General features: G+C 38.1%; 2 protein-coding genes across 3 annotated transcripts in view; both read left to right on the top strand.

Annotated features, from left to right (window-relative positions):
• The window catches only part of LOC139937866 (synaptosomal-associated protein 25-like), a 131,729-nt gene extending 120,857 nt beyond the window's left edge, over positions 1 to 10,872 (top strand). For both annotated transcript variants that reach the window (XM_071933241.1, XM_071933231.1), the window contains exon 8: positions 9,084 to 10,872. In XM_071933241.1, the coding sequence (XP_071789342.1) occupies positions 9,084 to 9,152 (69 nt within the window). In that variant the 3' untranslated portion in view covers positions 9,153 to 10,872. The remainder of the gene's footprint in view (positions 1 to 9,083) is intronic.
• A 1,941-nt stretch (positions 10,873 to 12,813) lies between these two features.
• Positions 12,814 to 22,749, top strand: part of LOC139941128 (putative lipid scramblase CLPTM1) — a 14,147-nt gene continuing 4,211 nt past the window's right edge. The window contains exons 1-13 of the mRNA XM_071937578.1: positions 12,814 to 12,910; positions 14,378 to 14,587; positions 15,603 to 15,761; positions 16,168 to 16,285; positions 16,585 to 16,670; positions 17,415 to 17,535; positions 17,848 to 17,947; positions 18,492 to 18,636; positions 18,917 to 19,010; positions 20,036 to 20,226; positions 21,158 to 21,250; positions 21,766 to 21,901; positions 22,434 to 22,601. Of these exons, the coding sequence (XP_071793679.1) occupies positions 12,815 to 12,910; positions 14,378 to 14,587; positions 15,603 to 15,761; positions 16,168 to 16,285; positions 16,585 to 16,670; positions 17,415 to 17,535; positions 17,848 to 17,947; positions 18,492 to 18,636; positions 18,917 to 19,010; positions 20,036 to 20,226; positions 21,158 to 21,250; positions 21,766 to 21,901; positions 22,434 to 22,601 (1,717 nt within the window). The 5' untranslated portion in view covers position 12,814. The remainder of the gene's footprint in view (positions 12,911 to 14,377; positions 14,588 to 15,602; positions 15,762 to 16,167; positions 16,286 to 16,584; positions 16,671 to 17,414; positions 17,536 to 17,847; positions 17,948 to 18,491; positions 18,637 to 18,916; positions 19,011 to 20,035; positions 20,227 to 21,157; positions 21,251 to 21,765; positions 21,902 to 22,433; positions 22,602 to 22,749) is intronic.

The raw sequence follows: 22,749 nt of genomic DNA, 5'->3' as shown, positions 1-22,749 counted from the left end.
CCACAATCCTACAGAGATGGAACCTATGGGGTATTTTAGTCTCAACAGATGTTCTTACCAATCCTCTTTTGAAGTTTTATAAATGGTTTCAAAAGTATAAGAACAAGTAATAAAATGAATGATGAACTCAGATTGGGGGAATATGGAGTATTTCTTGGCTGGGTTGAAATGGCTGATAGAGCGCTCTAACCAAGTCTCCACAGAGCTGCTTTTAAAGCGCTGGGTCAAAATGACAGCAGAGAGTACCTGGGATACAATTCTGCGTTCCTGGCCACTCACACAACTCAGATGTGATGAAAGATATTTTGTCTGTCGTACAGGAGAAAACCTGTTTTTATTATAACGAGTTGTGGGTTTTTTTTTTACATCGAGTCACGATTTGCCAGTTAGCCTATTTGTTTACGCTCTATGATCACTCACTCAGAGTTGTACGAAGAACGTCGAGACAGCTACATCTTGGCAGCTTAATAGCGCAAAACCAGACCAGTTTGGCTCCCCGCTCTCCATTGGTAATTGAATTACAGCTAAGAGTCTGCAACCAGACAGTTGGGATTGTAGTGCTGTGTGGCCATGTGTGTAATACACATACACATGTGCAAGTTTCCAGTAGACTGGGGGGGGGGGGTAATGTCTGTGCGCGATGTACCTCAGAACATTACAATTTTTTTCAAACTCAACATTTAAAACCTGAGTAATTTGCAAACGCTCAATAGGATATAAAGGTTGTACACAAATGTTTTTTATGGGACAGTTGGTGAAGTTACCCAAAGCAGACAGTCATCCGCGATACCTACAACACTACTTGTGCTTATCAACAAAAATTCTGAACCCAAATTTTTAAAACCCAATTTGTTCAATTGAAAATGCTGAACAAGGTGTAAGGAAACATACACCATTATTAAGTTGAATGTATAGATATTTACATCAACTATATGTATATATGTCTGTTGTACCAATGTAGTTGCCTACAAATTTCATTGCAATTTCTTTTCACTCTTGCTTATGGTAATGGTGGGGAGGGACAGACTTCACCCCCATGTTAAGGCACAGTCTCAGCTCCCGCAACAAAATGAACATTCTAAGACTGCAATTATAATGGGCTTTTACACAGCATCCTTCTATCAACAGCGTAGCGTGTTGAGCATGATGACATTGTGGCCTCCCAGCTGCAGTGTATTTGCATAGCCAACTGACCCGTTTTTTTTTTTTTGATCTGCCAAGACTGCTGCCATCTACTGTGGATATCTTTCGCAACTTTTAAAGATTGCCTCTAAAAGGAAATTAAAGGTGGCGGTCATAAAAAAACTTCGCTCCACAGCAAAGGAGCTGGGGTTTGTTCTCGGTGGATTTATCTTTTGTTTGAACTCAGAAATGATTCAAGCACAAATGATTTGTCACATTTGTGAGGGTTGTAGTGTGCGAATGCGGCCAGAGATGTGGTTGATACCTCTGTTACCTCGCTGAACTTAGATGGATTTGATGTTCTTGTAAAAATACCAGGACAGTTGATACTGTTTTCTCAGAAGGGGACACTGTCATAGGTGACTTCAATTGTAGATTTGATTACAATGGTGCCAATTTGAGACAATCCGCTTTCCATGTCTATGACCCTTACTTTTAAAAGGAAAACTTAGCTGACTTAAAAAATGTCATCCAAAAATACCTGCCTTTGCTGTGTCAAAATATTTGCACCAATTGATGGATTCGCAAGAGGAAGTGTCCATTGAGAATTATTTATAGAATTGGCACAACAATTGAGACAACTGTTTTCGGAAAAGTAGAGCAATCTTTTTATATCCACCCAGGGTCCCCTACTAACCAAGTAGGTCAAGCCAAGGCCGACTCTCCAGGTAATTTTCTTTACATGGTCTCGCATTGCCGATCTCTTTTGATGAGCATCAATTTGCCACGTTTATTACACAATGAGCGGAATTAATGCAGACGGACCCTCCTGTTGGCACACGCTTCAAGACGTGCTACAGTGTTGGTTGTTATTATCCAGGAATTAAATTGATGATTCTTGATGGAGAAGTTTGCATGAAGTGATGGTAACGGTTGTACACCAGATGGCCGCAGCAATCTTGTGTAACATTATGAACTTGCTTATTAGCAAGGAAAATATTACCATTTTACTTGTACAAATTTCAGGTCTTACAAATGATCCCCCCCCCTAAAAAAAAAAACACCTTGCACACAAAAAAACACACAACAACAGCAACAACAACAACAACAACACCTTGCACCTACTACACACCCTCCAGTGAAGTTTTTACCTGCTATTTATTTGTTGAAAGGAATAGGCTCGTTCCAAACACCAATATGGCACACTCTGTACAACTGTTTCAATGCTAATAACATACTAATGGCATTGCTATCAGGAAGATGAGCCATCAGCATTTGGTTTTGCAAAAAAACGTTTCTATTACAAGTAAATGAAGATGCACATCAACCATTTTGGTGAGGATATTTTAAAATGAGGAAATCTTTGTTCAATATAAACCCCCAAAATGTTTTTTTTTTCATCAGTACATTTCTAACAATGAAGGCAGCTATTTTTATATTTACGGGACTGTCATCATAATGGAATATTTCCTATTTACTATGATAGTTTCGCCTTTGACAACAAATAATAATGCAGAATATTTAAAAAGGAGTTGATTGATGTCACAGCCAGCGTCTAGTATTGATTTCAGGCAACTGGAACAGACACATTTCAGCATCCCAACAAGACCCTGGGAATCACCCGAATTTGACCCACTTGGTCAAACATCTCTGCAAGGAGTGTTTCAGTGAGAAGGAAAAAAATGATATAAAAATATAAAAAACCTGTGTACATCAAATACCCAGCATCAATGACAGTCAAATGCAAACACATAATTCACATTGTTGCCATGGCAACGGGTACAATGTGTGCTCGCTTCAATGAGGAAGGGCAAGTGCGGTCTTTGACAGTTTTTTTTTTTACTGTTTAAAATGAGAGCATCTTCGCGGTGTTGGATTAAGAGAGTGCAAGGAATTAAGGGAATGTGGTTCCAGATCTATGCACACTTCCCCCCCCCCCGCCCCGCCCCGATGAGAATGAAAATAAACTGCGTAACAAGTACACAGCCCATAAATGCCAATCCAAACATGCCTTGCCGTGGTTGTTCGTATTAAACTTGATTAGGGATTGACTTCAATGGATTTTCCTTTTGGACATTAATTCCTTTAGTTTCATAGAGCTGCCTAAGCACAAAAAGTAGCTAAGCACAACAAGTGTATGCTTAGCAGAGTAAGGTTACCAGCCAAAATGCCATATCACATAGCAGCCAAAATGTCATATCACATGTCGATGTGACTGGTATCCTGCTTATTTTTGGTGAGCAGAAAATATTTTTTGCTTAAGCAATTCTGTGTATTTGGGCTCAGTTTGAACTCAAATCCCCCCACCTCCATTTCCACCCATGGATTGCAGTAATTTTCAAAATTAAACGCAAAATTATGTATGATTAGAGTTTGAGTCTGGTGAAGCAGCCTTTGCGTCAAGCATGTAAAATAGTTCAAACCATAACACTAATAATGTAACATAGAAAATGTGGTCTTTACTAATGACTAGTCGTTAACATTGATCTCAACTTGGAGGTCCTCAGTGTGATTTCTTGCGAGTGGGGATCATTTATTTCATTCGGAACACTCAAATTCCACTCAAATTTTTTATCAATTTATCTTATCATTGCTTGAGTCACAACTAATATTGTTGTGAAATGGGTTATATTCCCATGTCTTTTTGAAATGCCCCAAAAACTATTTTAAAAACCCAAACAAATTAGTTCTTTTTGGTATCAAGTACTGTAAAAATACGATTGGGAAAACATTTATTTAATGGCGAATGCATTCCCCACTGAGTAGATTCTTTTGCATTATTATTGTTATTTTTTTTTATGTTGTTGGGAAACAGAAGACAAAGTGGAGATCTTGTTACACTTTATGTTCTCTGTTTTTTTTCCTTAACATCCTGATGTGCAATATCTTATCTATTTCATCTTTCAGTATATGCAATAGTTATTCATTGTAGATAGACAATCACAAATGTTTTTAAGGTAGGTGTTCCTAGAATGGCACTTTCAGGGCTTTCTCTTGAAGGAAGATCGATATCAAAGATGTTGTAACAGAAACGGTTTGACCTTTAAGCATCTGCTATTGGACATTCCAAACTCGACACTCGAGTTTGAAAGTAGACTACTTTTTGTCTCTGTTTTAGTTACACTCCATGGAGTTTCATTCGACATCAGTAATGTTTCTCTTGAATCATTCAAGTCAAACTAAGAAAAAATAGCGGGTCCTGTAAAGGTTAAAGAGTCCGAAAGATGTTGGTCAATGATCCGGTGTGTAAATGGGTTTGATTTCACAAAGCAATAAAGTTCATCGTAAGACAAATTGTCAGTATTACCGTAGTTATTTGTATTTTGACTTCACACTTCATTTAGCAACTACGATTGATTTGCAATTTGAGATCAATCTCAGCTCTTTGTGAAATCAATCCCTGGTTATGTAATCATCAAAGTCGTTTTTACAATTGTTCTTAGTTTGAAACAGCTAAGAAAAGACTTGAGGGGAAAAGTCTTACTAAAAAGAACACCGTTCCACATCCGCCATTTACTCGTGGATATCACAAACATGCGCCTGTCACAACTTGCCTTGATCAAAATGATCATTGTGTAAATTTCCATTCACATTTCATTCTTGTATTTCATTCCAAATCCCCTTGAGCTCTCAGTTTCTTAAAGGTTAACCGTTTCTGGTGCATCTATGTTTGGTTTTAGTGGAATCCACCCGGAAGACATTAACAGAACATGTACCTTATCAGCATATTTCACTTATCTTTTTAAATCTTCAATATTCATCGTCGGCTTGTATTTTGTAGACTTAGAGAGAAACAAATATTTTAAATGTGGTTGGAGAAACGGTAGTGTAACCAAAATAATAATGAATTATCTTGATATTGTTGTAGAAGATTTACTGATTGTTCTTGGAGATTTTAGTCATTCATTTTTTCAGCTTACTATGTGTGTATTCATGAATCTATAAATAGTATAAATATTACTGTTGTATATTTTAAACATTTTGATGAGCTAAGGTATATTATCTAGCCACAACTCACAGTATTTACTTAACCGTGATTGTACATTTTTCATAGTCAATTCATTTGTATTATATCAGATTTAATGCAGTACTACTAGCAAGGTGTGCATGTATAGTTAGTTTTATGTACTTACCGGTATTAGTTTTATTTAACATTTTTGTAGGCTCTCAGCAGTCAGCTTTTTAGTAATTTTTGTATGGAGTTTTGCTGAATTTGAATCGAAAGTGTTAGCCGTGGCTAAGGCTCAGACTAGATACAGCCAAGCAGTAGCCAACTGAGTCTCAATTCAGGACCTGGTGTTTTTTATTGCATTCTGAGTCGGAGCACATTCCTGAACGGTGTGAAAAGGTTGCTGAAATAGAGTGACAGGCCATAAAGATGCATTTCTGCGACACTAGCGCGTGTAGCGGTGATATAAATACGATGGACTGCTAGAAGTCACTGTCCATCTTAAGGTCAAATGGAACCTTATCCTCAAAATACAAATCTATCAGAAACTTTTCACACTTTCAAATTCCCTCCCTCCTCTCAACAACATCAGCAGCTTCAATTTCATGGGACTACTCATTTTACTGCAAGCAATTTCATTCTGCAAACAAAATTTGAAATGTCTGCCAGATTGCACCATAAATAAGGAAGTGCATTTGACAACAAAGCGAAGGCACAGACAAAGGTGTGTAAACTCGGGCTGTAGTCATACCTTAGTGTCCCTAATAGGCTGGGAATAAACAAAACTATAAAAAAACTATGAGGTTGTCGCTTTTCAACTTTTTCAAAATGGGTTCTTGCTTTGTGTGTGAACTTGAAGTTTGGGAAACTGTAGATGACTGAAGGCAACTTGGAATTGCCCATGTTTTTGACATCATCAAGACTGATTGTCAATGTCAGAATGGAATTTGCAACAAACCCTCTTGATATAAAATGGAACCCCATATTTATTCCAGCAGCTCAATATGACACGGCTTTTCACTTTGTTATCAATTTTGACGGAAATCAGAGTATAATTACACTGATGTTGTCATTTAGAGACAAAAAGGCCAGCAATTAGAGCTGTTTTTGATAAAACCGGTCAGAAACATAATTTATTATGTTATATGTATGTAAGTTTTGTTTGCACCCGAGTCAATATTCATTGGCTTGATCTTTAAAAGGCCATTCCGTTGGCTTTGGGTTCAGGTTTTTTAATGTGCTAAATCACAGAGTGGATTTGGTTATGATGATTAATTTTTTTTGTAGTTTTATGTTAACAAACTACTATTAAATGTATTGTCCATATCACCTGGTTTTACATTCCAGGGTCAGTGGCAATAAAATACTTTCGTAGCTACTTTTTCAACTCGATGTCAAACTAATTGTGGTTAGATATAACATTGAAAACAAAAATGGCAATATTGAAGACACTTGTTTATTTGTACTATCATGTTTTAAATTTTTGAATTTTTATTGGAGGCCATATGAAAGAAATGTTCTTGATGATTAAAATCAGCTGTACTGGAACTAACACATATCATGACTTGTCATTATCATCGGTGCAGTTTCTGCTTCCATTGTTCCGTTTTTTTAATGTTTGTACCAGTTCAGTTCTTGTGACAATTGTTATGTGTAGAGTGCTGGGGTAAAAAAACCTGACAAAATTTCTGATAAAAGTGCATCAGCTGATATCCCATTGTAAAATATAAGCAAGTGTCTGACTTGTGTAAGGCTGCGTCGGTCTTTTAGGTGTGTGCTGCATCGCAGAGCGAGACAGCCCGCATACGCATTTCCCTCGCTGATAGAGGGCGCTATGGTAGGCGGGGCTGAATGGATTGGTCTATTTTTATTAGCCTTGTCCGAATTAATAGCTGCAGTTCTTGCTGGTGCCATACAGTGCTTTGGGCATCCAATGTTTCACATGATGTTCAGACATGGTCTGAGGAAAATAGTCACTTGTATGGAAGTAGTATTTTGGGGGTTTTTCTTAGAAACAATAAGAGTATCAGGGGAGATGCAAAGCTGCCAACTCTTCCTGATGCTTCTGATAGTTCCCTTGATAATAAATCTCTGGGAATGGTCTGCAGACATTAACTTGCATACCATAGAACTGATCAGCACAGAAAACATTTGCTTAGAGGATACAGGGTACCAGCCAAGGTAACCTGTTTTATATGTTGAACAACAATGGTCCCTAGTTTTATTTGCTCAGACAGACGATTTGCTTAATGAAATATTTTGTTCACGAAGCAGCTGTATAAATGTGACCCCAGTCTCAAACGACATGTCAAGTTTTGCCTAATTCACAACTGCAATGTTTTGCCTCACATGAATTATGCTGAAAATCATAATGCAGTCATGCTACACCATAATTTCATGAGCCTGTCAGTAACAACCTACATCTTAGACGCAAAGCTCTTGTCCCTTGGTACCCACACAAGGTCCACCGAAAAGATATTTTCAAGATGACTGTAGTCATGCATTTTTTTAGTACTGTATTTACATTAGGAGGTTCGGTGTATTGTTTGGATTGTAACAGTGAAGAATGTAATTTGTATGTTGTAGTGTGTTTGTGAGGATCTCGCCATTTTGATAAACCCCTCGCATTTGCCGCCATTGCTGAGGTCAAACAATGGAAGCATATACGTGCTGTGCACATCTCTCATTCATGTCTTCATTGACTTCAACGAGGGCGCTGTTTGGAAATTGTGACATCAAATGCAAGGGGTCTATTGAGTGTGCGGGAATGTGCCCTTACACATGCCAACTTACGGGGTAATACTACCCCACAAGGGTTTTTTGTTCTAGCGGTACCTAATAGATATTTTTTTAGAAAAGAGAAATAATAGCACATCAATGTTAGTGCCAAACATACTTGATCTATAAGGGTGTTTGTGTTTGTTACTAGACTTGCCGCCAGTCTAGAGGAAGGAATCGTTTTGTCTCCCAAATTTGAGTGTCCATTCATTCCGTCCGTACCATTTGGAGTCTTTCCTGGTGTCATGTTTTGTTCAGGCTGCATTTGTTTGTCCTTAATAAACATGGGGTGGATTGTTTTTTTGTCTGTCAGTGTTTTTGTCTGTTGCTGTTTGTCGGCTGTCTGTTGCAGCATGTCTGTACGAACAGAATTGTCTGTCCAGTTATCTGTCAGTGTTTTTGTCTGTTGCTGTAATGTCCAGTTGTCTGTTAGTGTTTTTGTCTGTTGTTGTAATGTCCAGGTAATGTCCAGTTGTCTGTTAGTGTTTTTGTCTGTTGTTGTACATGTACTGTCCAGTTGTCTGTTGCTACCTGTCCAGACAAACAGAATTGTCTGTTCAGTTGTCTTTTTTGCTGCCTGTCCAGTTTTCTGCCTGACTTTCTGTCTTTGTTAGTCTATAAACTTGCAGGTCACATATTGTTGTTGCTGATTGTCTTGTTTTAGGGGTTTGGTTTTTTGGGGGGTGTGTCGTTTGTTTTGGGGCGGGTTTGCTTTGTTTGTGTTGTTTTGGGTTTTTTTTTTTTTGGTTTTCTTTTTTTTTTTTTGGGGGGGGGGGTGGTCAACCTGTAGAGTTAATCTTTCAATCTAATCCCAGTACTCTTTAAGAAGTTTTCATTAGATTGCCATTCACCATCTACAAATAGTTTATGCAAGTCTTGCTGTACTCTCTTACTTGTCATTTACAAAGTTCATTCTTTAAAACAAATTTAAGATTTTTAAAATGCTCGATGGGCCCAAATAAAATAATAAAATAAACAAAATACTGGGCCTAATACATGTAAATAAGGAGAAAACATTGTATAGCGTACCTACCTAATAATAAACGTTAAAATGTACAATAATATTTAATAAAGCACACTTTGCAGTATTTAAATACACCAAGTCGTTAAAAGTGGCCAAGCCAGTACCTTTATGGACAAAGATTACAATATATAAGGCTTTGCTTTTTTTTAGCAACTTCTTGCGCATAAAATTTCTCATTCTAACTTATCTGTATTTGCTTCTTATTTTCAGGCCGAGTCAAATGAGGAGAGAATTTCGCAAGCTGATAAGAGAGCAAAGAACCTCTTAAGGAATAAATAAACCAGTTGACCCCTGACCCTTCCCCGCCCCTGCCCCCTTCCTGTCGTCTCTCCACTGATGGCTACGATCAGAATTTGCTTCGGTCACTAGATTTAGGTTTGTTATTTTATGCATATGTTGAGATACACCAACTGTGAAGGCTAGCCTTTGACAATGACCAATAGTGTCCACTGCCTTTAAAGGAAAATATTTTTTCAAATCCAACTGACTTTTTGTCATTCATGATGACCACAGTAAGTAGCTTATTTACTCCCCTCATAATACTTTAGGGAGGTCATATTAAGTTAAAGGGGCAATTTAATACAATATATTTCCCTTTAATTAGTGTCTTTTTAAAAATTGTTTAATCAAAACTTAAATCAATCTGGGATCAAATAAATGACACAAATCTAGAGAACTAGACTATACCTTAATCTCACCTTTTACAACTGTGTCCAATTTTAGGAGAGATGGAGAAACATTCCCATTAAGTATAATACCTTAAAAAACGACCCTTGGCATTCCAATATAACAACCTTATAACTGCAGAATGTTCATTTACAGCAATAATGTCTCAACAATTTTGTGTTGGTATTTTTTTTGTAATTCTGTAGCCGATTTCACAAAGAGCTAAGATAGATCTTTACTGCAAATCAATCGCAGTTGCTTAGTGTGATGTCACAATACGAATCACTATGGTAAAACTTTTCAGAGCTTCGTAAGTAGTTTTCTTTCTTTGGAAAGTTTGTTGCCACAATGAAATCCTGACAAGAGAAAACAAAGGTTCCCAAAGTTAGTTCATAGATTTTATGTTGTCAACTAAGGTATGAATAGAGTTAAACAATGAAATGCAAGTCAACTTATCTGCATATACCGGTACAACAAAAACTGCACAATTTCATACTTCATCCAAAGGTTTTTTGGTTGGTATTGAAAGATAGTGTTAAACCCAATTGGCCTGACACATATTTCCATCTGATTTAATGTTTAAAACAACTATAAATTATTTATATTGCCTATGACATGAAGGTAGTCAAAAGAAAATTTATACAATTAAACAGTGTTTCCTGTAAAACATTGAACCAGAATTTGTGTGCTCTACCCAGAATGCAATTTATATAAAAACTGTTCATGTATCAGTTTATATAACATATTCAGCCGAAATGTAATTAAGTAAACATTACTGTCAAAGTTGGTAATGGCATCCATGCTATCATTTGATTATTTGTTTTCTACCAAAATGACACTTTGCAGACATTGCAAAAGGGTTTAGTTGCACAGTAAATACAACGTTCAAAGTTTCTGAGTATTTGTTTCAAAAAACGTTTTATGACTATGTGCTTACCGATTGACGGAGTTGGTTTAGCTAAAATTCCTTTTGAAATTTGAATACAGTAAGCATTTTCTTGTTTTCTATAAAGTATAAAGTTATTATTCTAATTATTGGTATAAGTATTGGCTCTCATATTAAATTTGTTTAAAGACGTTAGATACATCTAATCAACTGTCTGCTTAATTACTAGAGCTCTCAATCAGTATCAATTTGTTAGTTCTGTAAAGAAAAAAATGTTTCTTATATTTATATGGACTTGTTATCCTAACTTCCTTCTTGTTACAATTTTCAACAACAAGCTCAAATTATTCCAAACATTGGGCATGTAAATACAGATGTTCAAATGTACATTTTGATAGAGAAACTGACAGATGTGTTTTAGAAACTGACGGATGTATTTTACGTAAACACTAATGAACTTTTTTTACGGAAAAATGTTAACAGCAAAAATGAAATCTCTAAAGTATATATTTGCAACCTATTTGTAAATTGGTTAATTAAATAATGTAAAATTGATATACATTATTTTAAAAAGGCCAAGCTTAATGATTTCTTGGTGTTGTTTAGCACGTTATAGCAATTTATCACTGGTTCCATTTTACCATGTTAATCTCAGTCTGAATTAGGTTAATTAAAAGGTTTGGAACCATTCAGAACTATGAATGTTTTTAAATCATTTGTTCCTAAATTCTTAATCCACTCACATACTCTAGTTTAAAAACTGGTGTAATTACAAACTTTGTGACCCAGAGTGCACTTACATGCCCCTGTCCTATTCGGCAATTTGAAAGTAAAAATGGACACAAGAAAATTGACTACCAAATTGGCAGAAATGGTAGACGCTCATTTTGCGGAAGTGCATTCTGTGTCATTCATGGGGTCAATTAGCCGATTATTCAATTTATTAAATCCAAGAATTTGACCAAGGAGAGTCAACAACAACAAAGTAGTTGTAAAACCAACAATAGGAGTTTTTATCTGTAGCAATTGTATGGCTTTTTGTGATATTGCAAATTTAAAACAATAAGCTGAGAAAAGGGGTGGGGGGGGGGTTGTCAAGAACAGGGGCCGTCTGGACCCCATCCCCATGATCAGCCCCCTGGATTTGCCCCTGGATTTGCCCCTGGCACTGGATCTTAATACACAAAATGTGCAGACTGGGTATTTTCCCTAAGAATTTCAGCTTTGATTTGCTGGTTTTTTTTAAACAAATTGTTCAGAAAAACAAGATTGATGTACTGGAACAATTTGTTGAAAATCATTAGTTTTGTCATGGGAAATGCTTGTTTGTATTTTAGACAAAAATGTTAGTTATCATTCATCACATTTGTATTGTTATAATCTAAAACTACGTTAAGACCATTATTATTAAACAAATTATTATTTTATTGGATTTTTGTTTTTCTTTCTTTCTGAATGAATGAAATGTAAATAAAGTATACATATGCAATCACAAAACTTTCCTGTAATTTTTTCCCTGTACTGAATACAAATTTCCCTTTTAATAACAGCCAAAATAACAAAACAATAGTAATTGTTCTGTGGAATGTGTTTCTACATTTTCAAAAATAATCAGGAAAGTTGAATAACCTTTATTATTTGCCGATACAGCCCAATAAAAGCAATTCCCATTGTATTATAAGCAAAGTTTGGGGGATTTATTAAGGGAATCAATGTGTGGTGAAGAAGTTTTTATAATTTTACTGAGACGAAGCCAAGGTAAATTATCAAGAACATACAAATGCTTCCAAAATATATGCTTCATCATATACGGTCATGTGTGTGAAGTTTCTTTTTCGGGCTCTGATTTTCATTGTGAGGGTGTGAGAATGTTATCTACACTAGCAGGGGTTTTTCCCATCATGTTCAATTCGTAAGAACAAAAATGGCTGAGTTTGAATTGCTGGAGTAAAGGACAGAAAATATATTTTGTTGATAAAGAACAAAGAAAGAAGTTTCTCACCAGTAGTGATGTAATGGGACAGGTTTCATTTGGGGGCCAGTCTATAGGCAAAGTTGGTCGTGCTTTTGGGAGCTATTTTGATCAAACCATTCCTTGCTCTATAATCAAACCATATATCTAGGCATTTTTAATCTCTTTTTCTTTCGGGGAGGAGGGAGGGTTGGTCGGGTGGGCTAAGGGTTCTGGATGGTGACCCATAGCCACCCCTTCTCCCCCCCCCCCCCCCCCCACCCCCTGTCTGTCACAAGTCAATGTAACACTACCCCTACCCCGATCCCTTTAAAAGAACTTATCTAGTTGAGGGCGTGCGTAAGTTTATTTTTATTTTAAGGAATTATCTGACGTCATCACCGTGACTTGAATATTCATGTAATCCTAAATTTCAACATGGCGGACAACACAGCTGTAGCAGAATCGGCTTCAGCCAGTGGAGGTGATTTGGTTCCAAGCGATTCTGCAGTGGCCGAGAATCAAAATGGACAGGTAGCCTTATTGTTAAGATATGACGGAATACATATGTGCTCTTTTGAATAGATTTAAGATCTTTTTAGGGGTAGAAAAGTAAAATTTAAATGCAAATGAATTACTGAAAACGACTCGATAAAACTGCATGATGATCAATGCATTGTCATGTGTGCGTGCGGGCGGCATGTGCGTGTGCCTGCCCGCATAATGAATGGGTTCAATTCAAGTTCTACTCTGCTGGGAGTAATTGCAAAATATTACTCTGTACTGTCGTTTTGGATCATTGACCAGTTCTAGATCGCTTGGAGTTTGCAATGACCACACGTCTTCTCACATTACCAATTTCGATTGATGTAAATTGTAATTTGTAATGAATAACATAAAAAATACCCCCCCCCCCCGCCCCACCCCAAAATAAAAAAGTGCTAAACATCATCAAATATATTATTGTGGGTGCCCAATTCTCACCTTTTTGCCGCACTTTTTTACCATTTTGTGTCTAAATAAAGTCATAACCCGAATTTTGAAGAGATTTTTTTCATTAATTCTTTCTTTTAACATACCCCTGGACTAGAACAATAACAAAATGGAAGTACTGATTTTTGAAACAATCACCAGTTGCCTATTTTGGCGCAGTTTGACCTTGACCTGGCCCACTGTGGGGCGGTAGTGATCAATGCAAGAAAGTGTTTACAAGCAAGTCCGTTTGCGACGTGCGTGTGGGAAACGTCAATTTCAGATTTTCTTTTCGCAAAATATTAATACCAAAGAAGAAAATTCAACAATTTTGAACAATGCCTGATTGGATTTCCGACTACAAGGAACATGTGAGTAAAAGTTCAGCTTGGCCTGTCCCCCAAAAAACAAACAAACTGATTTTGGTAATTTTGTTTCCTAATTTTAGGAGATAAAATTACCAAAATAAGCTTGTCTGTATGTTTGTTTAGTGTTTTGGGTTGGGTTTTTTTTTGGTGGGGGGGGGGGGGGCATAATCGTAACTTAGTCTTGTGAGTGAAAAACGTGAGTGGGTGCCTCTTGGCAATTTCCTTTCTTTGCTCCGACATAGGGTACACACCAAATTTTGTTGCTAGCTGTGTAAGCAAAGAATGCCTATTATTAGTATCAGGAACTACACCCTCGCACAATCAGAAAATCTCTGTCAACTTGTTTAATATATTTAGCGTAAGCACGGAATTCCCTGCTTCTGTTAAGTGGTGATTCTTTGCTTACGGTAAGCAGAGCCATGAAGTTGGACCCTGTCTGTGTTTGTGTTAATAGACCTTATGCACATGACGTCATTTCAGTAGGGCGCCCTCACCTAGAGGTCAAAAGGAGGTTGTTCATTGGCCAATCCTGTGCACAGGGCGTACAAATCTGCGTTTTGATTGTTTCGTCACCGCTTTTCCACGAAGATGGCCTCTGGATGGCATCAATGCATAAGGTCTATTCAAGCTTGAATATCTCATAAACTTTTGCTCTATACAGGCTGGTGCACAGGAGCAGGCACCTCCTCCCCAACAGAGCACATGGCAAACCGTCAAAGGTATGGCCTTCCGTGTCTTTGTTTTCTACATGGTTATGAGCTTCTTCCGCAAGTCCTCAGCTCCTGCCGAGAACACAACCACCACAGAGGACGGTAAAGCTGTAGTCAGTTCCAAGTTGGCCGGTAATCTCTTCCCAAAGGGGATGGCAATGGTATGTATACATCCTTGTGTTATCCCCCATCTTTGATGACGAACAATAGAAACATACAAACGCATACAATCACATCCGCAACTTGAAAAGCCCTCGACCAATGTCAGCTTTTCCTTTGTCATCAAAGATAGTGGTTTTGAGCTAGTGATGTTATGTGAAATCCACCTACTGTTCTGATAAAAGCAACTGAAAAGCTATTTACATATTTGTTTGGAGAGCTTGAATTACAAACTCTTTTTGTTTCTCAAAAAAATCGCTTGAGTCTGAAGGATTAGAACAGTCCATACTTGTGAAAGAGCCTAACAGAGGAATATTCAAGTCTACAATCAGAGTTGTAGCGAGGGGATCAACAATATTCATGTTTAATTACGGGGCCATCTTTGACGGAGTGCAAGCTTCAAGCATGATGCCAGGTTGCCAAACTGTCCATGTTATGGGGCCATGCAATAAGTTGAATGTCCTTTTGACTGTGATCTTTCTATGTGACATTTGATACTCCTTATCATTAGCTGTGTCTCAGATCAACAGTGGATAATGAGATTTATTTCAGGGGAAATCTATTTTGCTCAGAGTTCTGGGTGAAATTTGTGAGTCCTTGGCAGGCCCACCCATGTGTGCTCAATTTGTCAACTTACTTTTAAATTCATTTTGCACTTATAATGACCAAATGTACCCTTCCCCAAAGAGAGCTGACAATGGAAACACAGCTCTGCTAAAATCTCCATCGCTGTTACTGCCTAATTATTAAAACGATAAGTCGCATCTACTTAACGTGATACCCTGACTGCCGCTTCCAAGGCTGTATTGTAATTTGGGTTTGATCCCTGGCTTCACGGCAGTTAACGATTAGAGGGCTTCTGACTGGCACCCCTGAACCAGGGGCTAGTTAGCTCAGTTGGTGGAGTGCTGGCATGATAATCCGTTGGTCGTTGGTTCAATTCCCACTCTAGTAAATTTGTCTTAGTTCAACCCCAAGTCCTCTAATTATTATCATGACTCCTCTTCTTCTTCTAAGGATCTTCGTATTTATGTGACCGACCAAGAGAAGTTCACACAGTTCAATGAGAGTCAGTATTTGTTTTGGGAGCTGACGGACCTGGAGTATGGGGACTGGTCTAGCGGTCCCAATGGGGACGGATCATACGAGTTAACAAACTTTGTGGACGTATCGGAGGTAAGCTTGGGCAGTTATTCTGTATTACTAAGTGGTCACAATACCACAATATAAACAAAACCGTGACAACACATGCTTTAGCCTGTATTAAAAAAAGCTTAACTTTAAGGCCATAAATGAAGAGAATACTATGCCCATTCATCCGTTCCGAGCAGGGCAAAATTTCATAAAGTCTGTATGCACAAAAACTTGCTAAGCATAGAGAAATATTGCTTGACAGAAACAGGTTACATTGTTGCGACTGATCCGGGCCTACCCCATTAATGTTTTTGGATCAGATCTGCCTAATACACCCTCTCCCAGCATGTTTAGAGTCAAGTTATTGTGATGCAGATATAGAATTTGCGCAATATAAATGTAGAACTCATTCTTACTTTTGACTGTATGTTGCCGTTTCTCATACCAGGAAGCAATGAACAATGGTTCCTTGTACATCCACATCTTCTTCACAAAGAACGGTTATTCCCCAGATCCAAGACAGAAAGGAAAGTTTGCCAAGAGATACACAGTCTCAATGAGTAAAAGTAAGTCATATCTGCACTGCTCTTTTGCCCAGAATTTTCATTTTAAAATCAAGATGTAATCTGGATTTCATGTGGAACTTATACCGAGTTCTTGATGTATGTAATAATCATAAAAACATTTCAGGTTTTAACGTTTTGCTTTGTACAGACATGGTATTCTTTTTTCTTTAATTTGATTTTGTATTTTTTGTTGACCTTATGAAAAATAAATGGATCACAATTTTAATGTACCATTTCAGAGTTGCATTTTACTGTTATACAGTCTTCGCTTATTGTTGTACATACGATTGTAATTTTAGGACTGAATCGATTCAAGAAACGTCATTTCACCAAAACAAAGAATCTACTGACAGGAGAGACTGAAGCCAGTCTAGAAGACCTTAAGGTACTTGTAGGTTTTTACTTTAAATTTGACGTCACAATTTTAGGCGGCACTCACACCATGGCCCATTTTCATAGAGCTGCTTAAAGACAGTGGACACTATTGGTAATTGTCAAAGAATAGCCTTCACAGTTGGTGTATCTCAACAAATGCATAAAATAACAAACTTGTTAAAATTTGAGCTCAATCGTTCATCGAACTTGCGAGATAATAATGAAAGGAAAAAGCACCCTTGTCACACGAAGTTGTGTGCGTTTAGATGGTTGATTTCGAGACCTCGAGTTCTAAATCTGAGGTCTCGAAATCAAATTCATGGAAAATTCACTTCTTTCTCGAAAACTATGGCACTTCAGAGGGAGCCGTTTCTCACAATGTTTTACACTATCAACCTCTCCCCATTACTCGTTACCAAGTAAGGTTTTATGCGAATAATTATTTTGAGTAATTACTAGTAGTGTCCACTGCCTTTAAGCAGAAAATATTACTTAACAGTGTCTTGCTTAGCAGAAATAAGCATGATACTAGTCAAAATCTGTGCTTAAGCAGCGGTATGAAATTTGGCCCATATATTTATTTATGTACAATTGGATTTTTAAAACGGCACACCATGAACAGATAGTGGCCATGTCAGTTCAAAGGGTCAGTGTTTGGATAGTCAGTACATTGCATTATGTTTGCTTAAGGCAAAACCTGATAAGAAATGTTTGAGCAATCATAAACTTCTTGAATGTGGTGTTGATTTTCCAGAGGGCAGAGGAGGAGGGTCCAACGCAGATTGTTTCCCACTGGCATCCCAATCTCACTGTTAACATTGTAGACGATCACACTCCATGGAGGGCTGGCAGTGTACCTTCGCCGCTGGATGAATGTAAGTCAAAGAAATAGTGTTTTGAATTCAATGAGCCATTTCGAGACATAGTGGACGCATTGTGCACTGTTGGTTTAGGTACACCTTTCTGTATACACCTAAACCACAATGTGTAGTCCTATTGTGTTTGCCATATCGCAAAAAGACTAATTCATGCTGCAAAGATTGCAGCATATACCTTTAATTCCACCCAGATGTGGTTACTTTTGGCTCATAAAACGACTGCAAGCTTCATTACACTTTCGGCAAGCTTCATTAGTTTTAGTCTATGTATTCCAAACTTAATTTCTCTTTTTTTTTTCCTTATCTCAGATGTCAAATTTCACGTGTCTGGTGATTACTACCCTATGGTTTATGTTAACGATTACTGGAACCTCAACAGTGATTACACACCCATCAATGAGTCGACTCCGTAAGTTATTTCAACTTTCTAGTCTGGTGGCTCGAAGGGATCTATCATGTCACTGCGACTAATAAAGGGAAAGAATGTTATAAAATATGATTTAAAAAAAATGGAATTTATCGGAAATACTGACATGGCTTTAGCAGTGATGAAAATCAACCCATTTTTCATGTTCTTATGAACACGTAACTATTTTGAATGTAATTCTAAATGGGGCAGGTACCTATAAATTTAAAATACATCTCAAAACTCATATTTTTTCAGAAATCAAAGCATTGGGCTTTGGTTGTCTTCATGTGTAAATAGCAGAGTCACGGGAGTTTCATTCTTGGCAGAAATGGCCCACTCCTTATTTATTATAACTTAACTTAAAAGCATTTATAAAGCGCTTTAACACTGTTTCAAAGCGCTGAAGCACAAATTATCATCGGATATCTCTGTGATTGTTGTATAAAATATCCCCTATACTGCAAGATGAAAATGTTGGCAGCACTGCAACAGAAATATCATTTCAATGTGTGAATGTTCTTCTTTCATCTTTGCTTTCCTCAAGGCGCCTTCCTCTCACCCTGACCTACACACCCATCTCACTGTTCAAGCTTCAATTCTATGCTGCTCAGTCTATGCGTAATCAGTGGACGATGATCATGGGAGATAGCGGAGGTGGGGAAGACGATGATGAGCAAGACAGCTTAAAGGTAGGTGTCTCCACACAGTATTTATTAAACCTCAATTGATTGATTTATCAATATACTTCTGTAAGGCACCAGTCTATTTAGAAGTTATTCTCACTGTGGCTGTGTCCCGAAATGGCTATGGCTAATTCAGCGTGTCTGTCAGTGTTGAATAAGCAGACGAGCAGCGATCTAGCCGTAGCTGTAGCCGACGCCGCTGTTTCAGAAACGGACTCAGATTCATAAATACTTTGTAGAATCCAAGATGTCATCGGTAATACTTGTTCTTGTTTTCACTGTACAGAGAGCTATGCTGGAGACCAACCCATATCTCCTAGGACTCACCTTTGTCGTCTCTATCGTCCACAGTGTCTTTGAATTCCTGGCATTCAAAAATGGTAAGGAGTTCTTGTGTTCTTTAATCTTTTTCTGTAAATTATTTGAGGTTGAACAAAGAATTATTTGCAAGAGCAACGACCCCGGATTAACATGCTGACACTCTTCCAACTGAACTATCTAGCTCTATGTTGGTGGTCTCCCTATTATGTCAATATCTTTGATTGTTCAGGGGGTGCCAGTCAGAAGCCATACAACCTTTCACTGCCGTGTAGCCAGGGATCACACCCAAGTTTACCATTCAACCTGGGAAGTGGCAGCCAAGGGGTCACCTTCAGAGGATGCAACTTTTTTTGTTAACTTACAATAATTAAGTTTTATATGGGAAAAGGCTCTTGTACACTTTTTTGGGTGAAACCAAATTTCATAGGGTGCTTCCCTGAGTCGACCCCCGACTGCCCCGGGTACGTTCGAATAGCTTTGACATCATTCCAGGTGCTCACCCGGGTCAGCCCCCAGTGCCCTGCTTGTGGAGCGGGTCACTTGGGGTTGGCCCGAGGTGCATGGCGTCACCACGAGAGCGCTAGTTTGATCGTTCGATTAGCTCTTGTCAGGGGGTCACTCGTATGAGCATCACAGGGAAGCTATTCGAACGCACCCATAGTGTCGTCAGCATTACGGTGAACTTCAATAAACAAAATAATGAAAAGGAGAAGAAATACTCCCTTTCACATATAAACGCTTCATGTGAGACTCCAACATGTTGATATTGTAAAATGCAATTTTTGTATATGAAACATATCTGTGAACAGTTGCTGTAAAGAATTGTTTCTAGTAAAGTTTCAGGTAACTCCATGTACATCGTAAAATCTCTCTTATGGGTTGTGGTATTGACAAGAAACCTGTGGTGTAAAAAAAATTGGGACACTTTGATCAGTGTGGACTTATCATCTTCAGGAAAAGAATTGTTTCAATTGACCACACTGAGAGGTAGTGAGATCACATAAAGAAGGTGTATGCAAAACAAAATCTGCATCAATCCACCACCGGCATCCGGTTTGAATACAATTCCCTTGATGCCTTACAGATATCCAGTTCTGGAATAACCGCAAGTCCCTAGAAGGCCTGTCTGTTCGCTCTGTGTTCTTCGGTGTGTTCCAGTCGCTGATTGTGCTTCTCTACATCATGGATAATGAGACCAACTTTGTCATTAAGGTCAGCGTGTTCATTGGTCTGATCATAGAGGGATGGAAGATCACCAAAGTTGTCAATGTCAAGGTAGGAGGCTATTTTTTGTCCTTGTTTTTTTTTTTTGTTTTTTTTTTTGGGGGGGGGGTATTTTATTTTATTTTTGTAGACGATCTTCCCAACAAGGGAACTTGGCAAACTCCTACAAATGTGTATAAACACCAAACTGACAACAGCCAATCTCTCTCACATGCTTTTATGCTTCATTTTTGAAAGGGCAAGGGCACCAAGGCATTCTCCTTGTGACATTTCTATTAGGAAAATATAAATTTCTACTTGAGCACTTGAAGGGCACCAAGGCAATGACCAGGGGGCATGGAGGCAATTGCCTTTGTTGCCTCCGTGAAGTATCAGGCCTCCGCGCATACAAACATTGGTTAAATGCCCATGATTATGAATTGCTCAAATCAAGAAATTGTGGTTCAGTTACTAGATGACAATACTAATTTCAGTCATCGAAAAAACAGCGGTTAGCTGAGTAGGATTTGAACCCACAACCTTGGGATTGCAAGTCTTGCAGTCTAAACACTGGACCACAGAGATGCTAAAGTGTGTAGTCCTTCCAGTGTTTAGGTAAACTTTCTTGAGATTAACACTGGGTCGACCACCAGACCCAAGACTAACGATTTTAGCTTAAACTTAAAACCCTACAAGTCAAGCGGTCTTGTGTTTTTGAAAAATAACACCTCACTGTATTTTTAGTTTAAACTGAAAAATAAAAAAAATTATTTCAATTATGGAGAAAGGAAAGTATAACCCCTAAGAAAAATATGATAGACCTATCTTAGTGCTTGTTCCAAAAGCGCTCAAATGTGAAACTGTAGATTTACACTGTGAAACTGTAGCATTACACCGAAACTGAAAGATACCGACTCAGCTCGCCAAGCACACAACAAAACCATATCTCATAACTTACATTGCATTCTAATTTATCGGCTGACTTGATTTTTTATTTTGACAGTTTGACAGGGAGAATCCATACCTTGGATTCATCCCGATACGGTTTGAAGATAAATCCTCCTACACGCAGTCCTCTACTAAGAAATTTGACCAGGTGAGTAGTTAGATCTACAAATCAGGGGGACGAAATTAATCAAATTGGTAAAGTGGTACTTCCTCTGGTGACAACCCAGAGGTGTCGTTGAGGAAGGGGTTAGCGAGGTTGGCAAAGACACCATGTACATGAACTGCAATCCAGGCCAAACCTCTTTGAGCCCCCGTGCCCCCTTTCATTGCGCGGTCTTCTGTGTTCCAATCAACATGGAGTGGGGGGGGGGGGGACGAAATGTTTATTTGTCAGGGGGAAGTGGACATAGAATGTTTATTGTAACATTGCAAATGGGTGGCCCAAGCATTTTGGTCGGGATTGTAGTATTAGTTGTTACACCACCAACTGCTATTTCATGTGCATGGTGTGCGCCCAAATCATCACCAGAAACAGAAACTTTATCAAATTACCACACTTCAGACAGAGAGTGCTCTCTTTAACGCTTGAAATTTAACACAAAACAAGTAAAAAAAGTATCATTTTGATTGATATGTAAAACAGTTGTGTGTTTTTTTCTGCAGATGGCGTTTAAGTATCTGTCTTGGTTATTATTTCCACTTCTTGCCGGATACTCAGTCTATTCAGTCATATATCAGGAACATAAAGGCTGGTACTCATTCGTCCTTAACATGCTCTATGGCTTCCTGCTTACATTTGGTGAGTAAACGTATGGCTGGTACTTTGCATTTCCTTCGTATCCAAACACAATGGTTACAAATATTGAATATATTGATACTTTCAGGGTTTTCTCTTATTTTGTTCAGTGACTAACCTGGAGGTCCTGTTAGCTGGTCAAGTCACAAGTCAACCGCGTGTTTCACTGGTTATTATTTTAAATGAAATAGGGATGCTTTTCAATCCTGAACTAGCCAGCCTGACTACAAGGAGTGAAGTTTGACTGATCCTCTGGTGTTTTTAACTGCCATCTGGCAAGTTGACCACTGTTAAGCTGACTTAACAAAAGCTGACTTTGGCAAATGTTGGTTTTGTTGCTGTTTAATAAACTGAGAATCTGTTGATACTTTTCACAAAAATTGAATCTGTTTACACTTTTACAATTGTTCAATCTGTCAATACTGAAATGGGATATATCAAATTAGCTGATGTTTTTTACAAAATCTGTTACAGATTTGTGTCACAGTTTGACAGACAATGTTTCTTACCAATGTCCACTGTTATTTCTCCACAGGTTTCATCATGATGACACCCCAGCTGTTCATTAACTACAAGATGAAATCAGTGGCTCACCTTCCATGGCGTATGCTCACCTACAAAGCTCTCAACACCTTCATAGACGATATCTTTGCCTTTGTTATTAAGATGCCGATGCTTTATCGTATTGGATGTTTACGTGATGGTGAGTCAACCCAGAGCTCTTACCAAACTCAGAATCTGATTTTCTTGCCTGCATTCATCGCACTCCCTTAATAATTAACCATTTTAGAGACCATAGCGGCCACCAGGGGCTTGTACTAAAATTCCCATAGTCATAGGAGTTCCATGGG

This window comes from Asterias amurensis, chromosome 1 (genome assembly GCF_032118995.1).
Source record: "Asterias amurensis chromosome 1, ASM3211899v1".
In the NCBI taxonomy this organism is placed as follows: domain Eukaryota; kingdom Metazoa; phylum Echinodermata; class Asteroidea; order Forcipulatida; family Asteriidae; genus Asterias; species Asterias amurensis.
Note: the sequence above shows the minus strand (reverse complement) of the source record. Positions and strands in the feature narration are given on the sequence as shown.